The sequence below is a fragment of the Brassica rapa genome, chromosome A10 (genome assembly GCF_000309985.2).
Source record: "Brassica rapa cultivar Chiifu-401-42 chromosome A10, CAAS_Brap_v3.01, whole genome shotgun sequence".
NCBI lineage: Eukaryota > Viridiplantae > Streptophyta > Magnoliopsida > Brassicales > Brassicaceae > Brassica > Brassica rapa.
The window spans coordinates 2,239,743-2,265,653 of NC_024804.2; the positions used below are offsets into that span (position 1 = coordinate 2,239,743).

The 25,911-nt window shown below is 36.4% G+C and overlaps 7 protein-coding genes across 9 annotated transcripts; 3 read left to right on the forward strand and 4 right to left on the reverse strand.

The window, feature by feature from the left end:
• Positions 1-2,063: 2,063 nt before the first annotated feature.
• Positions 2,064-5,602, forward strand: LOC103844128 (protein OBERON 1). 2 transcript variants are annotated; one of them, XM_009120909.2, is made up of 5 exons: positions 2,064-3,507; positions 3,644-4,026; positions 4,286-4,836; positions 4,898-4,958; positions 5,036-5,602. In XM_009120909.2, the coding sequence occupies exons 2-5, from the start codon at positions 3,660-3,662 to the stop codon at positions 5,464-5,466; spliced, it is 1,410 nt and encodes a 469-aa protein (XP_009119157.1). In that variant the 5' UTR covers positions 2,064-3,507; positions 3,644-3,659; the 3' UTR covers positions 5,467-5,602. The 2 variants fall into 2 exon arrangements, with proteins under 2 accessions (XP_009119157.1, XP_009119156.1); XM_009120908.2 differs by having other exon boundaries at positions 2,078-3,507; positions 4,280-4,836.
• On the reverse strand, positions 5,557-7,352 carry LOC103844129. Its single transcript, XM_009120910.3, has 6 exons — positions 7,143-7,352; positions 6,809-6,914; positions 6,667-6,708; positions 6,453-6,573; positions 6,101-6,380; positions 5,557-6,011 (listed from the first exon to the last, which is right to left on the reverse strand). Exons 1-6 carry the CDS (start codon positions 7,197-7,199, stop codon positions 5,802-5,804), a joined length of 816 nt encoding a protein of 271 aa, XP_009119158.1. The 5' UTR covers positions 7,200-7,352; the 3' UTR covers positions 5,557-5,801.
• A 177-nt stretch (positions 7,353-7,529) lies between these two features.
• LOC103844126 lies at positions 7,530-9,278 on the reverse strand. The gene is made up of 3 exons (XM_009120907.3): positions 8,392-9,278; positions 8,140-8,289; positions 7,530-8,042 (listed from the first exon to the last, which is right to left on the reverse strand). Exons 1-3 carry the CDS (start codon positions 9,040-9,042, stop codon positions 7,749-7,751), a joined length of 1,095 nt encoding a protein of 364 aa, XP_009119155.1. The 5' UTR covers positions 9,043-9,278; the 3' UTR covers positions 7,530-7,748.
• A 281-nt stretch (positions 9,279-9,559) lies between these two features.
• Positions 9,560-11,818, forward strand: LOC103844425 (putative B3 domain-containing protein At3g49610). Its single transcript, XM_009121211.3, has one exon. It carries the CDS (start codon positions 9,662-9,664, stop codon positions 10,460-10,462), a length of 801 nt encoding a protein of 266 aa, XP_009119459.1. The 5' UTR covers positions 9,560-9,661; the 3' UTR covers positions 10,463-11,818.
• Positions 11,819-12,066: 248 nt separating this feature from the next.
• Positions 12,067-14,320, forward strand: LOC103844124 (non-specific lipid-transfer protein-like protein At2g13820). The gene is made up of 5 exons (XM_009120905.2): positions 12,067-13,419; positions 13,562-13,588; positions 13,713-13,763; positions 13,923-13,976; positions 14,080-14,320. The coding sequence occupies exons 1-5, from the start codon at positions 13,092-13,094 to the stop codon at positions 14,226-14,228; spliced, it is 609 nt and encodes a 202-aa protein (XP_009119153.1). The 5' UTR covers positions 12,067-13,091; the 3' UTR covers positions 14,229-14,320.
• Positions 14,292-18,243, reverse strand: LOC103844125 (probable RNA helicase SDE3). Of its 2 annotated transcripts, none has more exons than XM_033281606.1 (5): positions 17,887-18,243; positions 17,010-17,800; positions 16,773-16,937; positions 15,200-16,654; positions 14,292-15,119 (listed from the first exon to the last, which is right to left on the reverse strand). In XM_033281606.1, the coding sequence occupies exons 2-5, from the start codon at positions 17,784-17,786 to the stop codon at positions 14,502-14,504; spliced, it is 3,015 nt and encodes a 1,004-aa protein (XP_033137497.1). In that variant the 5' UTR covers positions 17,787-17,800; positions 17,887-18,243; the 3' UTR covers positions 14,292-14,501. The 2 variants fall into 2 exon arrangements, with proteins under 2 accessions (XP_033137497.1, XP_009119154.1); XM_009120906.3 differs by having other exon boundaries at positions 17,966-18,233.
• A 2,652-nt stretch (positions 18,244-20,895) lies between these two features.
• Positions 20,896-24,893, reverse strand: LOC103844123 (type IV inositol polyphosphate 5-phosphatase 6). Its single transcript, XM_009120904.3, has 11 exons — positions 24,423-24,893; positions 24,225-24,321; positions 24,053-24,124; positions 23,891-23,978; positions 22,985-23,822; positions 22,707-22,900; positions 22,364-22,621; positions 22,016-22,263; positions 21,475-21,548; positions 21,268-21,388; positions 20,896-21,144 (listed from the first exon to the last, which is right to left on the reverse strand). Exons 1-8 carry the CDS (start codon positions 24,450-24,452, stop codon positions 22,041-22,043), a joined length of 1,800 nt encoding a protein of 599 aa, XP_009119152.1. The 5' UTR covers positions 24,453-24,893; the 3' UTR covers positions 20,896-21,144; positions 21,268-21,388; positions 21,475-21,548; positions 22,016-22,040.
• Between the last annotated feature and the right edge of the window lie 1,018 nt (positions 24,894-25,911).

Below are 25,911 nucleotides of genomic sequence, written 5' to 3' on the forward strand. Positions count from 1 at the left end.
TTTATTCACATAAAAAATTGTGAATAAAAGTTTATAAACAAAGAAGCTAATAATTTTTTTATTAATTCATATAAAATTAATGTTTAAAATAAAACTATTAATATTGATGTTGCATTTTAAATAAATAAACAAAAATACTTCATTAATATATGATTTGTACAATGTCATCAAACAAATTTCAAAAAATATAAAATTTCAAAATAAAAATTATATACATAAAATTGATATTAGATATATATCTTTATAACATATTTTATATTTTAAATATTAATTAAAATATAAATATATCCGCACAGATGTGCGGGTTAATATCTAGTTAACTGTTAATTTTTGAGACAATTTGCTAGATATACTGAATTGAAGTCAAAATTGGTGAAGTACCCTATGGATATGTAAAACAAAAATCTCTGTAGCACTTTAAGCATAGATTGACTGTTTTACCCCTGCCCCAAACCTTTCAACTCACTCTCTCTCTCTTTCTCCATCCCCCATCCTCACATTTATCTTTTTTTCCTGCAACTCTTTCTTCTCACGGTTAGTTTATTCCCAATCTTCATTGAAGCAATTTTTTTTTAAAAGCTTGCAGTCAATCTCATAATCAATTATAATCGTCACACTATTTCTATATTAACCTGATCCTCCACACTACATCTTCATCACCGTCATATCCAATAATGTCGATGTTGGATGTGCCAAATATGCAAGTGAATCATGGTCTCAAAGAAACCCAAATCTTCCAAAGGAATTGTGACTATTTTAGGATTATACTGCTTTAGCAAACTGCAAATAGTTATGAGGAGAGAGAAAACACAATATATAAGGAGAGAAGAAATACACTATATTATTTAGAATGTTAATAAAGTATGTTTAAAGGTAAGTTGTTACATTACATATTACAGAAATTGTTAGTTGATAATTTATTTAATATAAATATATATAAACAATAACATCAAATATTTTTTTGATTTATATGTGCTACAATAATTGTTAACCGTTAGGATTATAATAGTTGAAAAGATAATGATTAAGTTAACACGATAACATATTTTGTACCTTCTAACAAACATATATATCAGCTAACAATAGCTAGTTTTAACATTTTAGCAATCGATATAAAAACGGTAACATATTTTGTAACAGTTAACCAAACATGTATCGGCTAATGATAATATATTTTATAAAATATTAATACAAAAAGTTTCAACGTAACTGTTATACACCATGTTAACCTGTTAACTTTTTTTATAGCATCTAACAAACTATTTACCAGCCACAAGCTACTTATTAACATCTTACAAATAATTTTTAAAAACTGTCAATATGTTTTTAACAGCTAAGATAAACATTTATCACCTAATGATAATATATATTGTGAAAAAATAACGACATCCATCAGTTAAGTAACAACTAACCAAAAATGCATCTGCTCACAATACTCTATTGTTAGCATCTACTCAAACCATTAGCAGTTAATTGAAAAAATATAGACTACAAAATTTCATAACTGAAAGGTTAGATTCAGGTTTCATCAATGTCGGGAAAACCCACTATTTCTTGAGTATACTGCCCATCAAATACAACTGTGTTCTTTTACCAGCAAGTGAATTGAAAAGATTTCACATGTATGTGCAATGGAATTGCTTAGAATATTCATATCATGGTTGAGATTTGAGTAAAAGGATAGAAAAGCTAGATAAAGATTTCTAGTTGGAATGAGGCTAATATACGTTAAATTCATATTCTGTGTTAATTGAAACATACGTATTTAAAACTGATTGACATCGTTGAAAATAGAAAAGATCAGAAGAAAACATTTGTAGATTAACAGAAAAGAAATTGTGTTGAGTGATTTTAAGAAAATACAAAAAATAGAGAGAATGAAGAAGATTGTTCGGGCAGAATATACAAGATAGAGAAAGAATGAGATAGTTTGGGCAGGGGTAATTTTGTATTAAAGAAATATCAACAGTGTCAAAGTTAATGTTAGGGTAGTTTGCAAATATTAAATTTTTTGGTGTATACAGAGCCTAATTTCTCTTTTTAGTCCTACTTCGGCAATTTCTCCGCACCTAACTGCAACTCGAGAGATCAAGGTATCTTCAATGACAGTTTTCAGTTCTTAAAATCCGTTGGTTGAACTTATTGAATGTGGACTTCGACGGGTTCTTCCAAGCCCATCATGGGCTTTACTAAAAGTAAAGATTTTATTTGGGTTTATTTTTTATACAGTTCTATTTATTTTATTATATTTTAACTAGTATATTAATTTATCAGCTTATAATCGATTTAGTTCATTAGATTTTTAATTTAAATATAAGCATTTGTTGTTTAAAAAAAAAGACGTAATGTTTTTCTTCAACTGATGGTTTGGCATCAAAATCAATCTTTGTTAAGGAAGAGTCGATAAGGATTTTTAAAATGAATCCATGTTTCTACCTTAACAAAATCCAACATCTTCAACAGATACTTGCTCGAGAAAATATATGCAAGGCAAGTTTCTTTAGTCAACAACGGTACTTAGATTTGATCAATCTCTCTCTATCTGTGAGAACCCTGCCAAAAGTGGGGACAGATGAGTCATGTCAAATATTTATACAAGCATTGATCTACATTCTAGGTCAATAATTAATTATATGGGAAATGTAAATGCTCGTAATACCATAGGCCGTTATGCTCTTATCATTGCTTTTGTGCATAAATAAAAATAAGGTATCAAGGTGTCATATAGAGTGTACAACAAACTTTAGCCCCACAAGTTGTCATTTTCTTTGGAAGAAACATTGAGATCAACTTCTATTTTTGTATTAGTTTGAATTCATCATATAGTTTCATTGGATTTTATCACAAGAGGAATCTCATAAGATGCAGAATGAGTGGTTGTTTTCCTTGGAGGGGGGCTACCTATCTATCTATCTTTCAATCTTTGTCACTTAGTGTCGTTATTGTAGGGACAAGCAAAAAAAACTTATCGACAAAAAGCTCCATTAATTGGAGACATATCAAGACTCAAATCACATGATTTTCTTGAAGCTGTGAAAGTTGTCTGAATGTGAACATCAGTCTCACCATAAAACTCCATAGTAGTTCTTTGTCAATGCGATTCAGTATCGTTTTCCAAACCCCTTTAACTAGTACCTGATTGCAATGTAACAATTTTGTAAATGGACCCCACGAATCCCTGTGACGACGAATAATCGGTTTAACCGTACCGGAAACACTCGGATAATTGGGATAATCCCTTAAATTCATTTTCCTATTAGAGACGGGCCCATACACGACCCAAGAACGGCCCAGTAATAAGATTGTTATTGCGAACTTTGATTTTTGTAGAGAGCACTTTTCGCTTTCTTCTTTAACCGTCGTTTCATCCAAAAAGCCACTCCTTCGAGTGTGACGACGGACGGCCATTATCGCGAGGTTTCACGGGGGAGAAAAGAAGAGAAGAAAAAACTTATCATCGTTAAGATCTTCAGAAATTGATCGGTGCGCACGACGTCTCTGGAGTTTGTACGTTATCTCTCTCTCTCTTCCTTTTTACTTATTTTCATCGTCCGTAAAATGGATTTGGTATCGCAAAAAAAAACTGTTATTCCGTTATTGTTTGGATTTGGATCTTCACTATATATATTTTGATTATTTGCAGGTATTATTATACAATCATGGACACTGATAATACTACTACTGAGCAAAGTAACAGAGAGGTAGTACCACCTCGCCTTCATCTGAGGCCAGTAAGGCCAATGGAATCCGGCATAGGCCTACCTTACGCACCTGAAAACTGGCCTAAGCCTGGAGACACGTGGCGCTGGAAAGTAGGACCGAGAATCACCGGTAAAGGAACCTTTCTGGACCGCTACTTATACCCTCCCAAGCATCTCCCCGGTTTATCCAACACTGAAACATTGCGGAAAGGCACCGCCTTTAGGAGCAGGCTCTCTCTTGAACGCTACATTCGCTTAGCCTTCCCTGATGCAGATGTTCGCAAGTTCTTTGCTTCTTTCAGCTGGGCTGTACCCAGCACAGATGGTCAGATTCAAGTGATATACTCTCTCTGTTTTTCTTTATGCAAGTAGTTTTAGTTGAATGCATAAAGAAAGTTATTATTTTTTTAAAAAAGTAGCATTTGATATATAAATTAGATATAAGCATTCATACTATACTCAATAAAAGTAAAAATTATGTAGAAATATGAAAACTACTCGTATTTTGAAACGAACAAATATCTCTTAAACTACTATTCTGAACTAATAGCTCCTTGTGGTGTTATTCTGTTTGATAGTCATAGGTATGAAGCGGTCTATATTGCCAGTGTATACCTCAGATGAAGATCCAATGGATGCTAACGTATCTGACATTATGGTTTGTAAGGCTGGTAATGACAAATGCGGCAGCCTGATGCCACCACCGAGTGAAACCGAGCCAATGCCTTGTGACATTTGCTGTAGCGAGCCTAGTTTCTGCACTGACTGCTCTTGCATCCTCTGCTGTAAATCGATAAGCGTGGAGCATGAAGGTTACAGCTACGTTAAATGCGAAGCTGTGGCTTCCGAGGGTCGTGTATGTGGACATGTTGCTCATATCAACTGCGCTCTTCGAGCTTACATGGCTGGAACCGTTGGAGGCAGCATTGGGTTGGATGCTGAGTACTATTGTAGGAGATGTGACGCCAGAAAGGACTTGGTTCCGCATGTTAACAGGTTCCTGGAGATTTGTAAGACTGTAGAGTACCAAGGCGATGTGGAGAAGATCCTCAATCTCGGTATTTGCGTCCTGCGTGGCTCGCAGAGAGTGGATGCTAAGGAGCTGCTCAACTGTATCGAATCAACGGTCATCAAGGTACAATAAAATTTAGTATTTACTGAAGTTTCCTGAAACTAAAGAGGCTAATCTTTGGCAGCTTAAGTGTGGCACTAGCTTGGAAGATCTTTGGAATGATGATACACCAACTATATGGTCAGGTAACATCCCTCATCACTACTATCTTTTGCTTTTGTGATTATGTGTTGAAGATGATTATCTTCGTCTTGGTTGTTAGATTTCTCTGAGAGTGGAGAAGGTAAAGACAATGATGATGCAGTGCAAAGTCTACAAGACGTGACACCGATAGAGCCTATGCCATTCAATCACGAGGCAGAGATGCACAAGCTCGAGGAAGAGATCCGTGAGGTTTTAAAAGCGCTGAGAGAAGCTCAGGAATCAGAGTATCAGATCGCTGAAGTCAGACTTCATGCTCAGAAAGAATGTCTTGGTGATCTGTATAGGCAACTTGAGGAGGAGAAGTCAGAGCTGTCGAGGCGTGTGTCAGGCTCAGATGCAGATAGCTTGATGACTAATGTGTTGAAGAGATTGGATCAGATAAGAAAAGAAGTGACAAAGCTTAAGGAGATGGAGGAAGTGGCTAAAGGATTTGGCAGGACGCCTAAAGGAATCCTTGAAGAGTACTTTCATCTAACAATCGAGGAGTAGAGAGACATCAAATAAGCATTAGCAACAATTATAAATTGTACATTCGTCGTTGTGACATTGTCTGCTAAGTTCCTGTTGGATTCTTCATCATGTACCCAAGTTTTGCTTCACCGTTATACATAATCATCTTGCTTAACAGTTCATACAAGGTACCCTGAAGATCTTAAAAGCCTCAACATTTTTATTACATAATAGTCCTTTCATGAAATGGGATTCAAAATGGGAATGAAACCTGAAGCCATGTATATAAGTTAAATGGAGCTTCCAGAAACTCAAGACAAATTCATCGTGATAATCATCAAGCAGTAGTAGAAAGCATTCTTGTTTTGTCTCGTCTAAGCAAGTTCGTACTGAGGAGTACTATTATTAATTGAAGCTTCTTCACGGTTTTTCCGTCTCTGTCTTCGCTGAGCTCTCTTCTGTTTGCGAGTTTGCGCTTTGCTTGAAGCTTTCGCATTAACCTGCGCAGCAGTAATGCTCTCTGTTGGTTCTGGTCCACCAAATACACTGTCAAGACCATCTTCTTCATCCACATCCGAATTTCCCTGAATAAGATTCAGCTTATAATATTAGAAACAGGTTCTTGTCCAAATGATGCTAAGCATTTGCAGAGGCATTAAAGCTTAGTACTCACAGGGCTGTTTTGGACCCCTGGTTTAGTCTTTGAAGCATCAGATCCATGGGAAACGCTTCGGTTATGAGGGTTTTGTAAGCCATTGTTGGTGCTCTGAGGTTTAGCTTCATTTACATCATCATCATCATCATCATAGGAAGCGGCAATCTCTGTGAAAGTTCTCCTCTTACGCCAGCGCATCTGAGGCTTCTCTCCTTGATCGTTGTAAACAGCTTCAGGGTAGAAATGCTTGGACATAAGCTGCCATCTCCAAGCTTCACCTCTGTTGTACTTGACTAAGCTGTAGTTAAAGAAAGATAATATAAAACATCCATCAAAGGTAAATCAATAAGTCTCAGAGGCAGATGCTTACACATTGACAAGCTCTCTCTGCATACGTGTAGCATCTTGCCTAAGAATATTATCAAGGCATGAAACAGCAGTAGTGGAATTTGACCAATCCCAAGCAGCAGTAAAAGCCGCCACAGCCGGTACTATGGTGATGATGAATAGAGAGGATGAAACATTTAAAATAAAAGAAGATGATAACAAAACATGTAACCAAAGTCCAAAAAAAAAATACTTACAAACTGTAAGAGGAAGCCTCAGCATTTTGAACCGTTTCGCCACTGAAAGAAAGCAAAGTAAGTTAGAGGTAATGAAGAAACTTCCACTAGACTTGGGTGAGGCAAATGAATCCAAAAGTAGTAGTACTACTGTAGTACGAACCTTGCCAACCTAAACCACCTGCAACACTAGAGGCAAACCCAGCAGTCCACAAGACTTTGAGATGGCAAGAGGCAATCACACTCATCTCTTCTGCCGTTATCTTCTCCTAAAATACAAAGCAAAGATTTAGTTTTTTTTTTTTTAAACCCAAATTTCAACAATTTAGTTCAGAGAATTACACACATTCTCAAATGTTAAAAGCTTTATCCTTTAGAAACAAAATCGAACAAAAATTGAGAGGATACCTAATCGAACTAAGAAACAATCGTTGCAACCTCTATCGATTAAAAAAAAAAAAAAGAGTTCATTTTTTGGGGATTCAATTGAAAAAAACCTGCTCGGGTTTATCCGCGAGGGCGAGATAGAGCTGATTCAAAGCGGACAAAGCCATCGTCTTTCCTTAAGATTTAAGAATCAATTCCCCAGAAGCGATTCTCTCTGTTCCTGATCCAACAAACTTATATTATAAGTCTCTCTCTCTACAAAGACAAGCACCTCTGAATCTTCATCGATTATGAAAGAACCGGTTCGAATCAGGTTAAGCTCGGTTTAATATAGAGTTTCACATTAGACCGGACATTTCCCATATTTTCTTGACAATTTCTTCACAAAATTACGGAAAAAAGGTATCGAACCGAACCAAAATTTTATAAACCAGTTGATTTTATTGTAACCGGTTTGGTGTAATTGAACCGAACCAGATGGAATAAAACATGTATTGGAGCCAGAAGCGAACTGTGAACTGGATTGTATTTAACCAAAACGACAGCCGGTTATAGTTCGTTCTCCCACAAGTCAACAGTAAACCGACAAAAAATGACTTTAAACAAACTACTACATAATAAGCACTTGTTGTTCATTGACTATACTATTACAACCTAATAGATGATGTTGATGACAAGATGTCAATGCTTGAAAGGAAGAACCAACAAAACGTTTGCTAAGTTGGTGTCATTGTAGTGCTAGCCTCTGATACCACTTCACTATACAATCTCCCTGTGGCTGAAAACATCCAGAAAACCTCTCTGTTGACATCCTTTGCTGCTTGGACCATCACGCGTGTCAGGAGATCAACTGCCATTGACAACAAACTCGAACTCTCCATCACTGAGCTTAGCCTGTACTCAAGAACCCATGTGTTGGGATCTAATTGCAGAACTGATGTGCTCAATTTTGTTCTTCTCCACGAAGTGTTCGCCTCATGTATCGAGTAACCAAACTTCCCTTCTGACCACTTCAATGACAACATCAAAAGAACACAAAGAAATGAAGTTAAGACATAGATATACACAAACAGATACTAAACAAAGAAAGCATTGAGATTTGGTTACCTCACTTACACGGCCTGATAAGACGGTGATCGAACTTGAGGAGAATCCAGTACTGAACAGTCCAGCTGTCTGCAAAGGCCATCCCCATATACTCACTTCTTCAATGACGGACTTGTACAGAACACACTTTGAGTTCAACATCGAACCATCCTAGAAATAAATAAAATAAAAAACAGTACTTTTTCAAATCCGCCAAATAAAAATTAAAACTTTAGTTGAAAAATTGGAATAAAAATGCAAACTTGACTAAACCTGATTGAATCTCCATCTGGAATCGGAATCTACGCAGCTAGAAAACTTTCCATTTTTAGCAATATCCTTTAATTCATCTTCCGAGATTCTCATCTTCCCATCAAGATCATTAGCAGCCTGAGATCTCTCCCCAGAGACTCTCACTATCTCCTCTGAGAACTCACGTTTCAAAACCCCTTTAACCACCCAACCAAACACTAACTCCAAACACAGAACCAAACCAATCGCCAAAACCACTTTCATAACAACCACCAAAGTCAGTGTCTTTCTCTCCTTCTCGATCTTCTCTTTTGGCTTCTTCACCACTTTCTTCTTCGGCTGAGAGATAACCCTCGAGATTGGGCGAGAAACAGAAGCGGGAGTGGTGACTACTACATCCGGGTCAAACGACGTCGGAGTGGACTCAACGGTGGGTTTGAAAGTGGATGATGCGTAAGAGAGCTTGGTGAGGGAGCTTCTCTGCACGCTCAGAGGCATGAGATCGAGCGTCGCGTTGAGACTGTCGAGACAAATCTCGCAGGTGCAGTTCGCGTCTTTGCGACAGTCTGGGAAGTAGCAGTTACTACTGTCTCTTCTCTCTGAATCTTCTTCCGTAGAGACCATAGTTGTCGTTGTCGTCGTCGTCGTGGTGCTCGAAGATGATGATGCCATTGATTTTCTCCGACCAACGATGAGGAATCTCAAATCTCAAATCTAAAAACTTCTCTTTTGTTTTTTAAAAATTGGCCCAGATTTTTGTCTTTATTTATTTAAATTTCTCTCAGTTTCAAATTTAAATGTCAAGTACCCAACGGTCCTCTGATTTCGGCAGTTTTTCTTATTTAAAAATTATTACTAACATACTGTTTATTAACACGTATGGAGAACACATATATATATATAACTTAATTAATTTGCAACAAAAATACAAATCAATATAGTTTTAGTTTAATAAGAGATATACATGAAACATTTAATACATGGTGTGTATTAATTATCTTTAAGAAATATTAAACCAAAATTTATTAGATTCTAAAGAAGATAACAATAGACAATCGCATAGAATCTGGTAAATAAAATCTATGAAACATATCTTGACTTGTTTTCGATTTTAACTTTGTTTTTAATGGAAAAAAACTAAATTAGTTAGTATATATTCAAACACACAATTAGTAAAACAATTTTCTTACATTGATTTCATTAGCTTTCTCTCACAAATTTCATTCCTTAAATCTCATTCTCTACTCTTTTTTTTTTGTTCTTACAACTCGAATTTTCGTTTCCAATTATAATGAAGAGTGGTGAAGATGATCACTATCCTTTGCGCATGAAAATAGATTGGTCTGATAAAGTGACCAAAACTTTAGAGGAAGCTATGCTTAAAGCAAAGTCGTCTTGTATTCACAAATTTGATCTTAATAAACTTCCTCCTTCTGATACAGATGATGAAGAGCAGGATGAAGCAAAGAGAAGAGACCATAAAGTTTCTAGTGGAGCTCCCTCTAGGTTTTGTAATAATTTTGACCTTAACAAGTCTCCAAAGGAAGAGCCACCAAACCACGACGGTCACAAGGTAACTCAGAACGTTCTAAACCCTAAACCTCTCAAGAAAAGAGGAAGAGGTAGTAGTGGTAGGTTGAATAAAGCAAAGAAGCAAAGACTCAACGTTGTTTTGGAAGTAAAAGACGCGGTGCTCATCTTTGAGAAGACTTTGTTTGCGAGTGATGTTAATCCAAATCAGAGCCGTTTCTTAATCCCTTTCAAAAAGCTAAAAAGAAACGACTTCTTGACTCAAGAGGAATCGAGTTTCTTAGAACAAGATGAAAACAAGAAGGGGAAGAAGCCTGGAGTGGAAGCGCTTCTCGTGAACGAAAGGTCTCAAACGTGGAGTTTGGTTTTCAAGAGATGGGTGATGAAGAAGGAGAAGGACTCTCAAAACGGTTCGTTGCACTACGTTTTGAACCGTGGCTGGAACGACATCGTTAAGGACAATAAGTTGGAAGCCAACGATAAGATCAGTCTCTGGTCTTTTAGGTCCGATGGAGTTCTTTGCTTTTCCCTTGTTACTCATCCTTCCACCATTAGCTCATAGTAGCTCTTGTGCTATCTCATGATTGTCGTTCTCTCTTTTTTTTTGTAGGTGGTAAATTTTGGTTTTTCTTTACGTTTAACTAGTAAGGTTTGACATTATTTGTTGGGTTTTTTTGGTTGACATTTTTGTTTCAATTCTTCTTGATTGTTGGTGCCTAAATGTCTATTTGTTGTTTCTGCTTCCGTAGACATGAATCTATGTTTTTTTTTTGTTTCGTTTTCAGAGTGAATGATCATACAAAGGGAAACCCTCTTAATAAAGTTTTTTAACTAAAGAAGCTGCTAAGGGAAACAACTAGCTAGCTAGCTAGATTGATCAATCATCACTCTAAACTTTTAGTATGTTTTCTGTTCTTGTTTATTTGCAATTACATTCTTAAGATTACTCTTTTAAAGATTGAAGAGTTTTCTCTAATCATAGGATAAAATAATTATAAATGCATATACGTACACGCTTTTTAGACTGAATTCTCTAAATATCCATTAATTTATCGTACATGTGATAGTTGATAAAAATCAAATCTCACGATAGAGGTAGAGCTATATATATACATTGTTTAGTCTCTTTTTTCTGTCACATAATTTGTGAAATAATCTAAACTTGCAGCAAACCGATGAATGAAAGAGAGAGATATAGAAGCAACTTCGTCCCTACTTTTCTTACTAACTTTTTATTTAGCAAATATACAAATAAAATATGATAGCTCATTTACACACAATTACCTCAAACTTTTTAAAGTAGACAAATACATATATGAGATGATAACTATACATGTGAATAAAAGTTCAGTAAAAAAACTATATATGTGAATATATTCAAAAATGTCTGAGATCTTTCTACAGTTAGATTATGTGGTAAAGACTATTTTAATTTATAATAAGGAGTAGTGTTGAATCTAAGATTAATCTATGGACAATGTGGGTCGTTATGATTAAAACTGCATCAAGGTACTCGAATTTTGATATCAGTCCATATGAAAAACCTTCAACCATTGTACTACCATAGTTGGTTGATAGTAAAGACATGCAAACTATAAGAGGTAGTAGTAATACACGTAATAACTGATTTTTTTTTTGTAATCGTAATAATTGATTTTGTATACAAAAAAGGGTAATAACTGACGTTAAGTCTATCTAGGTGGTAGTAACTTAAACGTACCGTTGAACTAACTGTGTTTGTATTATTTAGTTCATCTTTTTTAATATAACACGTATTAAACTTGTTTTCCAAAAACAAATGCTAAGAGTACTTTATCATTTTTTTTTTGACAAAAAAAAAATATTATGGTTTGTCATATAACTCATAAACTCAATATAAATAGGGCAAATCTCCAAAATAGCACTTTTCTAAGTTTATGTCACAAAAATAGCCTTCAAAAACTAAAATGATCAAAATAGCATTTTTTATTTTGAAAATTTTAAGTTTTTTTAATTTTTTTAAATTGGAAATCATTTTCCCAAAACTCCACTCCTCAACTCTAAACAAAAAGGTCTAGGATTAGTTAATCCAAGGGGTAAAAATAAATAATTTATAAAATATTTAAGTGCTATTTTGGTAATTTTTATTCTTAAGTGCTATATTTGTGATAAAAAAAATTTTAGTGCTATCCTAGTTATTTTCTCATATAAATATTATGTAAGTAGCCCAACTTTGTGGCAACTTTTTGTTGGTGTTTGTTTACAGAAATCTTTGAAGCACCGACCAACCGAGAAGCACGGCTCTTCATCTACATCCCATTAGAAGTAGTATTGTGTTTAGTTCAACAAATTATATGATATTACTCTATTTGGGCAAACTCCACATACATTAGAAAAGTCACACGTCATCTCGTTAATGTAATCACGATGCGGTCCAATATTTTTCTCAGTCGTCTTCAAGTCACAATTTATCTGATACACAAATTTAATATACTTCTTAAAGTATTATCACTATGTTGCCATAATATTAAGCTTTGAATGGTGACCAAGGAACGAAGGAAAACACTGAATTCCTTATCATTCCCAAAAAAAATCACCATTCACAAGGAATAGTTTTTCCTTCTTGTTCCTCTCCATTCATTTTTTTGTAGAGAAATATAGAACAAAAACATTCCTTGTTAAATTTGATAAGGAACAAACATTCATTTTCATTCCTGCAATTTTATTCCTACATTCCTTTCCTATTCGTTCCTCGTGTTTCCAAAAAGGTCACCAGTCGGAACCTTAGTCTTCAAAGTCTTTTAATATATTAATTATCATTATTTTAAGAAATAGCTTTCTAATTAAAAAGGAAACATATCCAAAATTTTGAATAAACATTATGGTTTTATTGATGTAATAATTAAAATAGATAGTCAAATAAATGTTTTGACTATGATGATAGAATAATTTTTAAAAGGAAGCAAATTAAAAACTAGCTTTCACTGGTAAAAGTTAGTTAAGGTAGTTGAGCTTCAAAAGTCAAAATCAAAACCAACTTCCACAAGCTACCTTATTAGCCCTTCTCTGTCTCATGTATATATCATTCACACAAAGTAACCATAAAAACATTACCATTTCATTTCATTTCCACAAAACAAAAATTCTATTTATTTTCTTGACCAGAGGGAAAAAAAGATTCAGTTTGCCTAAACCCCTAAAAACACAGCAAAATGGATCCCAGATTTTGCCTAATCTCAGCTCTAATCTTCTTGTCTCTACTTTCAAACTCTCCCATATTGATTCTTGCTCAAATCAGTACTCCGTGTTCACCAACCATGCTCTCAAGCGTTACGGGGTGCATGAGTTTTCTAACGGGAGGTGGTAGTTCTCCGACTTCTGATTGTTGTGAGGCTCTTAAATCGTTAACCGGAACCGGTTTGGACTGTTTGTGTCTAATTGTAACCGCAAGTGTGCCCATCAATATTCCTATTAACCGAACTCTAGCCATCTCTCTTCCTCGTGCATGTGGCATGCCTGGTGTCCCCGTTAAATGCAAAGGTTATCTAATTTCATTTTTCTATAATTAACACATTGAGTCGATTAATATATATTTAGTTTTGATGTTCTAAATCTATATATCAACATCGATCTATATTTTTCAATTTCTAAATTTTAACGTAAAATTTGTGGAATTTCGCAGCTTCTGCAGCACCTCTTCCTGCTCCAGGTAAAAGATTTTTCATAAAATTTTATAGAGTTTATTTAAATCTCTTTTTTTTGACATCCATTACAATTACTTGTAATCAATATTTATTTTTTATTAACCAAAGCTTATTGTGAATAACACACAGGCCCTGTGTCTCTCGGTCCAACCACTCCTACAGAAACGCAATCTCCTCAAGGTGAATTAACAAAATTTTAACTCTCCTAAACAATATTTCGAGTTTATTGACATCACGTAGACCGGACTAAGGACCCAAACTGGTCCAAGTACCGTTTTAATGATCTTTATTTGTTAACATAATAAGCTCATTATTCATTAATATACGTTACTCTCCCAGGCTCAGCTTCTTTCGGTCCTACCACTTCTCCAGCAAGTTCGATAATTCCTGATGGTAAACACACAGATTTTCTTACATACATAAAAAAAAAAAAAATGCTAATTTTTTTATTGATAATTTGTTACTAACACATTCGAGTTTTATTGTCATTACGCAGACCAGAATATTCCCGCATCGGACAAGGGAGAAAACCCGACAGCCTCAACTCCTTCAGCCTCGTCGCCTTCCTCTTCGCACTCTATCAAGCTTCCGCTTCTTCTACTTACTTTTTTCGCCTTTCAGATTATCAGTTTACTCTTAAGTTAAGCCCAATTACATATATCATAATATCTGGATCATTACTTTCATATTGATCTGATTCTGGTTAAATACTGTTCTAAATTTATTTGAATTTGATGCTTGCATGTCTCGTATAAACAAAGATGTTACCACAAAAGTTTATCCACACCAAATTAAGTGGTTATTAAAGCTATGAAAAATACACCAAAAGGTTCCAGAAGATACACAAACGAACGTACCAACAAATCCAAAATAGCCTTAGTTCGCTCATCAACATTACTTGCCCATAATATTATCAATTTACTTCCACCCATCAGACCACTCGTCGGTATTCTTAGTCCCACCACCATTGTCGTTCCAACCATCAGACCATTCATCAGTATTCTTAGTCCCACTACCATTGTTGTTACAACCATCAGACCATTCTTCTTTTTCCTTATTCCCACCACCATCGTTACCATCAGAGCATTCTTCTTTTCCCTTAGTCCCACCACCATTGTTGTTCCAAACATCAGAGCATTCTTCTATTTCCCTTGTGGCATCATTGTTGTTCCAAACATCAGAGCATTCTTCTATTTCCTTTGCGCCACCGTTGTTGTTAAAACCATCAGAGCATTCGTCTTTTTCTTTATTCCCACCACCATTGTTGTTCCACTCATCAGACCAATCGTTATTTTCCTTCGTCCCAGCAACATCGTCGTTCCATCCATCAGACCATTCATTTTTCTCCTTTGTGCCGTTGTTGTTGACCTCGCCGCTCATGTTCCACGCTTCTTCAACAGAGTATTGAGGAGGAGCATTGCTGCTTTCTTCTTGATGAAACGGTTCCTCCTCAAACTCTTCCCTCTCTGGTAAACCGCATCCTTGGTAAGCATTGTTATCCACACATCGCCACAAAAGCTTGTTCCAATTCATGTCCTGTGTCATATAACACAGTTCTACATTAGTAGGGAAGTATGAGTCACTGCTTTTAAGTTAAAAGCAATCAAGTAGAGTACCTTGCATATGATATGTGGGTTTCCGATGATCACTAGCAGAGAGATTGCACGGGTGATTGCGACATTAAACCTCCTTGGATTGCTCAAGAAGCCCAGACAATAGGCTCTATCAAACTCGTTGTGTTTGATTGTAGATCTTACAGTTGAGATAATGATGACTTGTTTCTCTTGCCCTTGGAACTGCTCGACGCTACCGACTTTGACTTCAGTCATCTCTAACCTATCGAGAACCTCCTTGATCTTCGTTACTTGCTGCCTGTAAGGAGTTATAACTCCGATATCCTCTTCCGCCACACAGTCGTTCGCTGTCAATCTCTTGATTGTCTCTATAACTTTACTGATCTCTATACGGTTGAACCATGACGGATTGTTGCCTTCCCTCTCATCGCATCCTTGGATCCCATAGAAAACCATTGGGAATTCTTTGTTTGGGAGGAATTTCAATGTCGCAAGAACAGAGTCTGTGTCTTCTTTGGACGCTACCAGTTCTCCATCATAGAACAGCTCTGATGGGAGATCAAGTATCTCTGGGTGGCATCTGTAGTTCTTCACTAGCTTTGTCACATAGTTCTCATCCCCTTCGCAGTAATAATCGCACTCAAACAATCTTTCCAAGTATGATTTCCCCAAGCCGAGTGACTCCGCATCTCTCGAGTATATAACCGGACCCAACTGCCTTGGATCTCCAGCAAGCACAACCACAGTTTCTGACAAGCATAGATTTGAGAGAGCAATCATGTTTTCTGGCTCTGACGCTTGACCAGCCTCGTCTAAGAAAATATGAGTGAAGTGACCACGCTTCACACCTTCTGCGTTAAGAAGGGATGCACTCATATATGTTGAAACAATGAGTTTGTAATGATTCAAAGCTTGGAGCGGAGGGCACTTGAAAACAAGCTCATCAAAGAAGCAAAACCGGATAATCTCAGGTTTGATTTCTTCGTAGGAACGAGTAGCTGCATTCAGCCTGAAAATCTCATTGTCCTTGATGCGAACTCCCTCCAGACAAAGCAGCTTCTCTAAAATGTGATCAGCCGCGCTATTGGAAGGAGCACAGACGAGAATCCGAGCATTTTTCTGAGTTGTATAGAGTTGAACTATCGCCTCCACCACTGTCATGGTCTTCCCAGTACCGGGAGGTCCATGGATCACATACGGCGGTGCTCCTTCGCATCCAAGAATCATTTCAACGGAACAAATCTGCTCTGCGTTAAGAGCTGGCGAAATGGGCACGATTGGTTTCGTCTTTATCATCCTTTTCCCGGATTTCAAGGATGGAAAGAGGAAGTTAGGATCCAAACCTTCTGCCGCATCAGCAGCCTGGTACAATCTTCTAGTGTTGATCCGATTGTAAGTAAACCTCACATTATATACACTCCCAGATGTGTGGCGAAGGTGGAACTCGGAAGCAAACTTCAAATGCACTTCATCCGCCTCCACTCGGTGTACAAAGCCCTGTGAGAAAAAAACCGTTTCAATTTTTTTATTCCTCCAGAAGATAAATGGTGAAACATATTTGCAGTTATGAGACTGAATGAAATGGTTGCAAAGGTAAGTAAATCAAGAAGATAACCTGATAAGCTTGAGCAGTTACATCATCATAGGCATGTCTTACAAAGATATAGTCACCATGGACAAGGGAAGGTCTTTTCTCAGCAAGCCCCGGAACTTCGAGAGACAAATACAGACCCCTTCTCCTCATCGTAACATTCTCCATATCATAAGCTCGCATGTCTTCCTAAAACCACATAAATTTACATGATTGTAACATATCTCATGCAAAAAAATTGAAACAATGAGAATAGAATACCTCGAGTTGTAGCTCTTCCATAATAAGCAACATTTTGTAATACTTCGCATAGTTTCTAACCGTCAGACCTTCGTTCAAAAAATCAGGAACCTCCTTCTTCTCAAGCATCACTCTAGTCTCCTTGGGAATCTCATACCGAGGAAGCCTATTCTTATAAGCACGCTGCGCCACCGCCTTCGAAGGCCTCGACCCCGTCACGTAGCTATCCACTGCAAAATCCTTCCTTGGCCCCCTCCTATTCCTCGAGTAAGGCCTGTTAGTCGCCAGAGAGCTCGAGATCTTATCCTCAGCCAAAAGGAAAACAACCCTCTCAACGTTGTCACATCCCCAATCAACGCTAATCACAGTCGTATGCAAACCAATATCCTTCGGCTTGCAAGAGACAAAGATAGTCAACGTGTCGCCAGGCTCGAGCATCCTGTCTTCGAGAGTGAAGGTCTCGTAGAAGCTCTGTATCTCCTTGGCGTCAGAGTCTTTGGAAGGCGGTTTGAGGACGGAGAGGGTGAAGGAGTCCTCGGGGTTGGATGCGTAGATCTTTGTCCAGAGATCAACGGCCTCGTCGGTAGTGTTCTTGATGGTGAAGGAGTCGTGAGAAGTCTCTCCGACGGTTATTGATTGAGGCTTCTCGTTTCTGAAAGGGAAAGGGGCAGAGATCACGACGGGGCCTTCGTCTAACGGATTGTAGACGCCGTCGTTTTGGTAGTCTATGAATCCGATCTCTCCCTTGTCTGCGATTACAGAGTACTCGTCATCTGACTTGTATCCACTCACACTCATTGCTGCCTAAGAATCTGAAACGTTAATAACAAACCTTATTATATGATTATAAAGTAACAATTACACAATCTGATCCTAATTGCGATCGCTTCCTCCTAACCTAATCATTCAACAGTAAAACCCTAAGAACCGAAACGAGATTGAGCAGATGCGCTGAGAGAGTTGGAGCGTATACGTACTAAGTCTGTAACGAATTTGGATGATGATGCTCGTTGAAATGGAGAAGCGTCGAGGGCAGAAGAACAATCGCAGGGTTTATATGGGAAAGCACGAAAAGAGTGTGAGTGAGTGAAGAAGACTGAAGACTCGCAGAAAATTGCTTATTGGAATCAGTTCCGTCTCGGGAAGAAAGCATGTGGAGTCTTTATTGGGCCGTCGATTTTTTGTATGTAAAGCCCATTATATTCATGGCAATGACGAACGAGTGACATGATGGGTTTATAAATCACGATATGTATTAGCCCGCTATTTCTTTCTTATTTTCAAAAACTAATAAAGGGTTCCCAAATTTTGGGAATGTAAAAATGTTTATTGTGCATTTGAAAGAATTAACTAACGAAGATTCCATTGAGAAATAACAAATAAGTACAAGTTGTATGAGAAAAGGGTTTATTCATCTTTTATTATTTTAAAAAAAAATATAATATTTTGTAGCTGATTATAACTTTTATTTATAAATGTGATTTTTTTTTTTGCTTTTCATGAGATCAATCAAAATAGAACACACACTTTATGTAGCTAAGTCATGAATTGAGAAGTCTGTGTAGTTTTTTTAGGTATGAAAGTTTGTATAGTTGATACAAAATAACAACAGTTCGTGTGGATCCACCTTGTTCGTGCTAGCTTGAGTAAATTTCTACACTGATCATTGCTTTATGCTCTAAGAATTGACATTTTGAGACGTTATAATTAGTTTCATGAATAGTAAATGTGAGCATACATGTTAGTCCGCGTCGAATACTAGTATCATTATTGTTACCTATAATCCTAAAGTCATTAAATCTACAGATTTAGATGATTGACGTTAGCCTTTAGGTATAATTGAAAATACAGCGTAATAAGGAAGGTTTATCGATGGAATGATGGTGAGATATTTGTATTTTAAGTGTTTACATGATGTTGCAACAAGTATATGTTCATATTATACAATATCTTGAAGAGTTAACGTTACATGTTTTTATACTGACAGTCATTAGAATCGATTCAATCGATATGTGGTACTTCAATGGTGATAGTCCTTCAAATTTGTGTGGGTTATTGGGCACGACAAATGTTCCATCATTAGTCAATAACTACAACATTATGTGTTTACCAACTGAAACTTGTTCTAAGCCCTAGACAAAATTGAAAGGAATTGGTACAAATTGCTAACTAGATGGGTAACAGGAGGAATCTAAGTGGCACTGTTGATTTAGTTCTGTGTTTATTTTCCGAGTGAAGTGACACTATGTTGCCTACCCTGAGTGTCTTTTCAGAGCCAGTGGGTTTTGTTAAAAATGAAAATAAGAAGCATGCTGTTTTGGTTAGTCTGCTAGCCTATCCTTTCACACTCTCAAAAGCCTATACCAATCAAATCCATGCTCTTTAATCTAATGCAAACTTATTTTATTTTTATTTGTACAATTAGCTTTGACCTTTTTTTTTCCGTCAATCGATTTATATTAAGCCGGCAGAACACAATAAAATCTCCGGAAACATGTCTCATAGGAAGGAAACTAAAGCCCACACATAGGCATCTGAAACATAACTTAAGAGACTAACACAAATTTTTACAACTAAAGACTTTCTTACAATCCTTCAAAGTTCAGATAAGGCCTTCATAACCGTAGGTCTAACGAAAGACCATAGATAACTAAGCGAACAAGTAGGCGAAAGACCAAAGCGGAGCCAAAACTCACCTGAACTTCCTATTCACGATGAAGAGACAAAACCACGCCGAATAGCATCAACCACACACACCAACCTCGCCGAATAGCTTTGACCTTCTTCTACAAGAGAAACACGATATATCATTATAAAAGATAAAATCATATTTTTACTTTATATTGACTAGTGTACATAACAAATCATAATATTTAGATGATATGCCAATATTTTTCTTAAGAAAAGCTTCTCCTTTGTCAATATTGCTCTTATAATCGATATATTACCTGACAATCCAATGTTGACATATCCTCCTAAACTAATTTGCTTAAGTTTGGACAGGTGAACACACTAAAGAACTCATCGATTAATTCAATGAACCATAATAAGAACTCCATGTATTTGAACATCAAATTACTTGAATATGCAATAAGTTAGTCCACGAATTATTGTTTTATCTAAACAATATTGTTATCTCATAACGTATTGTTTAAGTAATAGAGTTTCTTTTCATAGTTAATTCATAGTTTCATACGAATAAAAATGATCAGGAGATTAGAAACGAACAACATAAGCCTTTGAAAAAGATTATTATAACTAGCCACCAAGCTTCTAAACAACACTTTCTTTCCCTTGGATTGTTAATGTTTTCTTTACAGTAATTCTCTTGGAAAAATCAAACTTATCATTGTCTGTGTAATTAATCATATGGCTAGTTTTACAAGAATTTTAATAAAATATTGATAAGCGTTGTTGTGAATGTGATCAACAAAAGCTGAAAGAAGACAAAGCATGAGGAAACAGGAAAAAGACAAAGCATGATTTACGCAGAACACTCTCTTCACTTTCATGCTCTCTTTTTTAAGTTTTTAATCATTCCCTTCTACATTTACTGGTCCAGTCTTTGTCTCTCACATATAATATTTATTTTATCAAAGGTATAGTATACACAAATCAGAATCTCGGTTTTTGAAAAAGTTCTTAACATAAGAATCTTTGAATTTGTTGGAAAACAAAATCTTAGACTTTAGTGAAAACAACATGTCATCTAAATTTCTCTTGAACCATACTGCTTAGGTTATAGTTCTTGTCTTCTTGAAATGAAAAATAAACATAGAAATCTTTATGGTAACTTGTAGTTAAATGCAAGATTGATCATTAGTTTATCTAGAAACCCAAACTATTTATAGTCAAACGATCATTACAAGAAGGCATCAGTTCCCTTTTACTTTTAGGCAATTTTCAGTAAATAAAAACAGAAATTCTTTGTTTGTTTTTTTTGTATAATTTTCGTTACACTTGACATTAAGATCACATAATAAACATTACAAAATGATTACCGTGGGGACACACACACCACAGTTGATCACAAAAAAAGAACATAAAACCATATTTTCCCTAATTATGCTAAATCAAAAGAATGAAAACTAAACAAAATCAAAAGAACTTTCCTAATGTGTCTACTTGGCGATCTCTGATTGGGTTAGTTGATTGCCTGCACATAACAAAACATAGTTTGTGTAAACAAAAGTGCTTAGGCTACACAATTACTTGAAATGAAATTGGAATTAATTTATAAGCAAACTATAAATTCAATGATTATCAACTGGATTATTACCTTATAACGTAGCTGTAAAATTTCTAATCCATCAGAAGTTAGCAAAAACCATGATACACCACAGAACCGCCGGTATGTGAAAATTAGTTAACCGAGGCCAAAAACAAAACACTGTCTACACCTGCAAACCGAAAATTACACGGTACAATGAGATTAAAAAAGCAAACCAGAAAATGTAAAAGATAATATATAGTTTTTACAACGAACCTGTTCCCTTTGAGCTAAAGAAGTAATGTAACGTCTCCATCACTCTCAAAGATCCAAAAAACACTTTAGTTCACCTGAGAAAAGCCAATCCATTTCCACCATTAGTGAAAAACTTTCATCTGGGTTCAAGAAAGTTTAAATCTTTGTAGAATTTAAATTAAAGACAACAAAGACTTTATAATATGCAGAAGGTGATGACAACCTTATCAACCTTTAAATGTTTTGACTTATCCTTATATGCAAAAAAAAATCTAATGGGTCCAGGGAAATCAAAATCAAATGGTTGATCTTATAAATGATCTAAGAGGTGGCGGTGGCTCATTCTTTGGTTGAGATTACACACACACCTTTACACATAAATGCAAGAGAACTACATTAGACTGGTCTCCACTCTATTATGCAACTCAGGACCACAGACATCTTGTGGACTTCTTTAGTTTCAAACAGCTCATGTCACTGACACAGTGACATTATCTACCTACCTATGTCCCAATATGCTGGTTTGGTGAAAAATGAAAATGAAAGACTTAAGAAAAATTACCGTGAAGAGTTCTGTGTGTTTTCTTCTAGAAGAAGCTGAGCTCGGTGTATCCACGGGAATAAGGTAAGAGCTCTTCCGCTTGGACACGTGAAGCTGAACAACTCATGGTTCGCTTTAGCTTATTATGAGCTGACTCAACCTCAGCGCAGAAAATGCCGTAGACAGGTCTATGATCTGAGAACTTTGACTCTCCTCTTACATAAGATAACTGATGCAGTCCTTCACCGTACCACAATATCCTATCACACCTTTTTTTTTTAACATAACAAAACAAACAGTCAGATGATAATAGATTCATATACAAGAAGTTCTTGGTTTCTTGATGTTGTTGTACAAAGGGAAAGTTACCAAGCAGGAGTGCGACGTTTCTCCTTGGGATGCAAGTCATCTCCAGAGTATCTATCTGAGTTTCTAGAGTACTTATACGTTGGTGGGAAGTAGATCTTTCCTTCGTTCCATCCTTTGAACACGTGCCCTCGTTTCTGCTCTATTCTTAGCTGGTCGTTTTCTAGCAAAGCTCTCCAGTTCTGCATCTCAACGAGGGCTTTAGCAGATCGGTAAGTGAGTGCTATCCGGTAGTTCAGATCTCCAAGCCATATCACCCGGCTGAGTAATAATAACATATTATAAAATAAAAATAGATTAAGAAACTGTTTTTTTTTTTTTAATTGTTAAGATCATTGAAACTTACTCATGCTGAAGTATATTTTCAGGAGACTTCTCCTCCTCTAAGCTCTTAACGCGAGGAAACCTCGTCTTCTTGAGTATCTCCATGACATCAGAGTTCCTCTTCAGCTCATCACCTTCCTTTTGTCCTGAAGTCAAGTGAGTGCACACAAAGCAAAAGCTTGTTTGATGAAGCAACATGCTTATTGAGATTGATCCCTACAAAACAAGAACCAAAGAGGTTAAGACAGTAATGTAAAAAGACAAAACAGATCAGCATGTAACGAAAGAACATTATCTAACCTTGTTCCCAAGATAACCCATTAGTCCTCTCCCAACGCAAGACACTTTCATGTTCTTGACGTGTTCTCTTAACTCACTTTTCACCCAAATGGTTAAGAAGACACCAACCATTTGCTTGCTAGCGACTAAACAATACTGAGAAGAGTTCCAAGGGATCCTATAACCGCTCTCGTTCGCTGCTGCAGAGCCTGGAGAGTACAGGACAGTGCTTGGAGAGTCCCCAGTACCGTTATCATCGTCTGAGGACCTTGAGAAGTCACTCGGCCGTGAGTAATCACTCGGTCTGGAGTAGTAATCACTCGGCCTATTAGAGTAATCACTCTGCCTTGAGTAGTCACTAGGCCTTCTAGAGTAGTCACTAGGCCTGTGACTGCTGCTGCCACCACGGAAGCTAGGGTCGAAGTCACTTGGTCTTTGGCTGAAGAAGACACGGTCACAGACACTGAAACGACCTGGCTGAGGGATGGAAGGATCGTTACACGCACTGCTTGGGGTTTGGAAAGAGCGTCTGTGGAAGAAGGTGGAGTTCTTTTGTCTCGTGGAGCCAGAGAAGTCAGCGTCAAGCTCAGCCATGGGGACAGGGAGAGGGGAAGGCGTGTGGTAGGCTCCGCCACCGCTAGCTCCTGGTCTGTTGTTGAGAGTTTTGCGGATGAGGGAGAGCCATTTCTGAGCAGGTCCGTTGTCTTCGGATCCGAGGACGTTGCCAGCGTTGAGAGGAACAATCTCTTGGAAGCCGAGGACGTATATGTCTGCGGGAGCTGAGGAGTGAAGCCACTCGTCGAGGTTTAAGTCAGGAGGTGGAGAGCGTCCAGCTACGTTCCATGTAGCAGTAAAGATGCTGCTCAAAAGTTATGACTTTAGTAGCAATGGATCATAGTTATGAGTCATGACATGTGTATGTTATACCTGTAGTTTTGGACATCAATGATCCTAGGATTCTCATAGTTCATTCTCCTTTGGCGAGCTTGCTGCTCCCAGTTCTTACTTAGCTTCTCTGTTAAATCAAGAAATCATCAGTAAAAATAAATAAAATTAATGTGGAGTAATAATATGTTACTATGATTATACCAGTTTTGGACTTGTTGATTGTGGTGGGAGCTTTCTCTACTGAGAAGCTACTTCTGTGCTCTACTTCAATACCTTTTAATCAAAATATATCAGAAACAAATGAATTAAGATTATCTCAGGAGAGACAAAAAAAAACAAGATTAAGTTACAGAAAGAAAGAGAGAGACTTTACCATTAGAAGCAGAAGGAGCAGGAACATCTGTTTGAAACTCCTCTGTTTTGCTTTTGATATTAAACCATTTCCTGACCATCTTCTTGGACCATGCCAGCTTCATTTTCAGAAACATTCAAAAGAAAAAATGAGCCTTTTGAAAATTCCATCAAGATGGGCAATAAAGGTAACAGATTTAGAGAGAAGAAAAATAGAAACCTTGTTTGTTTTGGATTTGTCTTCTCTCATTGTTACTCCTTCTTTTGATTCTGCACTAGTGTGTGTGTGTATGGCTCTTTTTCTCCTTTTAACAGAAACTCAACCCATCCACAAACAAATATGCCAAAAAAAAGTATGAAAATTTCCCAAATTTGAGTGGAATTGGGGTTTGGTTTTCTCCCTATGGACCAGACAGAAACATAAACAAGAGAGTAAGCTAGAGGAAAGCAGAATCTTTGGTTTCTCCCTAAGATAAGAAGTGAGTTTTAGATCCCTTAGACTTTTTTTTTTTTTCTCTCAAATTGAGGGAAGGTTTTTTAATGGGCGTTAGGGAGAAAAGGAAGTGTGTTCAAAGAGAAAGAGAGAGAGGAAGTGCTTTAAAATAAGAGAAAGTGTTTTTAAAGAGACATCAATTCTTTGAAGTAGAGACAGAGGCGAAGAGACAATGAGGGGCAGATTTTTAGAGTGAGAAAGTTAAAGTGGAAAAATTCTATAGAGTGAGAGAAGAGTCTTAAGCTTCTTTTTGTGTTTGTGTGATCTGTGAAGGAGAGAGAGATTAGTAGTCTTCATTGAAACGGCAAAGTAAGTAAAAGCAGCGGAGGATTTTGAACAAAATTAAAGTGCGGAGTGACTTGGTTTTTAGTATTTGCTCTACTTTTTTTCATTTATTTTTAATATTAATTAGGTATTATTATGGGAATGTGTATATTTCTTTCCAAACTTTATAACCATCTAGTTTAATAAGATGACAGAGAGATAACCCATTGATTAGATCTCCAAAACAAAAATCTTTAATTTTTGCAACGTCTTTATAGTTCAAATCGCATTAGCTTATAATTTTGTTTGCCAATAATATTTAGGATTTTGTTGGTGTTGAAAGTTTGTTAATAAAATAATCTCTATGCTCTTTTATTTTCAACACGTTTTATCTCTAATCTTGAAAGGTGACAACCTTCATAATTTTTGTTCATGGATTTACTCATTTTAATTCAGGGTTCAATGCATTGAAATACGTATAAATATATTGGTTTAAGTCTCTGTTCAAAAAATACTAAACCAGTTTTAATTCAGCTGAAAAATCTGTGGACTGACATAATCATTTATGCATGTATTATTAAACCTGTAGAATTATAGAATAAGTGAATGTAAATCATGATTCTACGGATATTTATGATTTGATAAAAAACATGCCGAGTGATTTTGTCAACTCTAGTAGAAATTATCATTTCATCTTGTAATAATACAATAAACAGAAAATGCAAAAGAAAAAGTCGAGGCGTTTTTTTTTTTTCTTATAATCATTTAGCTAGTGAGACGTGTCAAGTGCATGCTCTTAAAAAGAAGATGTGTAACATAGCATGTCAGATAATAAAAAAGCTTGAAATCAAAATTAATTTTAAACAGTTTTTTATCAACCATTACTGTATTAAAGGCACAAAATGTCCTAAACCAGAAGCGTAACATTTGAAACTTTACAAACTAATTTAAA

Coding starts and splice junctions, on each gene's coding strand:
- LOC103844124 (XM_009120905.2), top strand. CDS start 13,092: ATGGATCCCAGATTTTGCCTAATCTCAGCTCTAATCTTCTTGTCTCTA. Junction 13,589..13,712: donor AGCACCTCTTCCTGCTCCAG/GTAAAAGATTTT, acceptor AATAACACACAG/GCCCTGTGTCTCTCGGTCCA. Junction 13,764..13,922: donor AGAAACGCAATCTCCTCAAG/GTGAATTAACAA, acceptor TTACTCTCCCAG/GCTCAGCTTCTTTCGGTCCT.
- LOC103844125 (XM_033281606.1), bottom strand. CDS start 17,786: ATGAGTGTGAGTGGATACAAGTCAGATGACGAGTACTCTGTAATCGCA. Junction 16,938..17,009: donor TGGAAGAGCTACAACTCGAG/GTATTCTATTCT, acceptor ATGTGGTTTTAG/GAAGACATGCGAGCTTATGA. Junction 16,655..16,772: donor TAACTGCTCAAGCTTATCAG/GTTATCTTCTTG, acceptor TTTTTCTCACAG/GGCTTTGTACACCGAGTGGA.
- LOC103844123 (XM_009120904.3), bottom strand. CDS start 24,452: ATGAGAGAAGACAAATCCAAAACAAACAAG. Junction 23,823..23,890: donor ATTGATGTCCAAAACTACAG/GTATAACATACA, acceptor ACTTTTGAGCAG/CATCTTTACTGCTACATGGA. Junction 22,622..22,706: donor GAAAATATACTTCAGCATGA/GTAAGTTTCAAT, acceptor ATTATTACTCAG/CCGGGTGATATGGCTTGGAG.
- LOC103844129 (XM_009120910.3), bottom strand. CDS start 7,199: ATGGCTTTGTCCGCTTTGAATCAGCTCTATCTCGCCCTCGCGGATAAA. Junction 6,574..6,666: donor GAGGCTTCCTCTTACAGTTT/GTAAGTATTTTT, acceptor TCATCACCATAG/TACCGGCTGTGGCGGCTTTT. Junction 6,012..6,100: donor CAGGGGTCCAAAACAGCCCT/GTGAGTACTAAG, acceptor AATCTTATTCAG/GGAAATTCGGATGTGGATGA.
- LOC103844128 (XM_009120908.2), top strand. CDS start 3,660: ATGGACACTGATAATACTACTACTGAGCAAAGTAACAGAGAGGTAGTA. Junction 4,027..4,279: donor GGCTGTACCCAGCACAGATG/GTCAGATTCAAG, acceptor TCTGTTTGATAG/TCATAGGTATGAAGCGGTCT. Junction 4,959..5,035: donor TACACCAACTATATGGTCAG/GTAACATCCCTC, acceptor CTTGGTTGTTAG/ATTTCTCTGAGAGTGGAGAA.
- LOC103844126 (XM_009120907.3), bottom strand. CDS start 9,042: ATGGCATCATCATCTTCGAGCACCACGACGACGACGACAACGACAACT. Junction 8,290..8,391: donor CCAGATGGAGATTCAATCAG/GTTTAGTCAAGT, acceptor ATTTATTTCTAG/GATGGTTCGATGTTGAACTC. Junction 8,043..8,139: donor TATCAGGCCGTGTAAGTGAG/GTAACCAAATCT, acceptor TTGTCATTGAAG/TGGTCAGAAGGGAAGTTTGG.
- LOC103844425 (XM_009121211.3), top strand. CDS start 9,662: ATGAAGAGTGGTGAAGATGATCACTATCCTTTGCGCATGAAAATAGAT.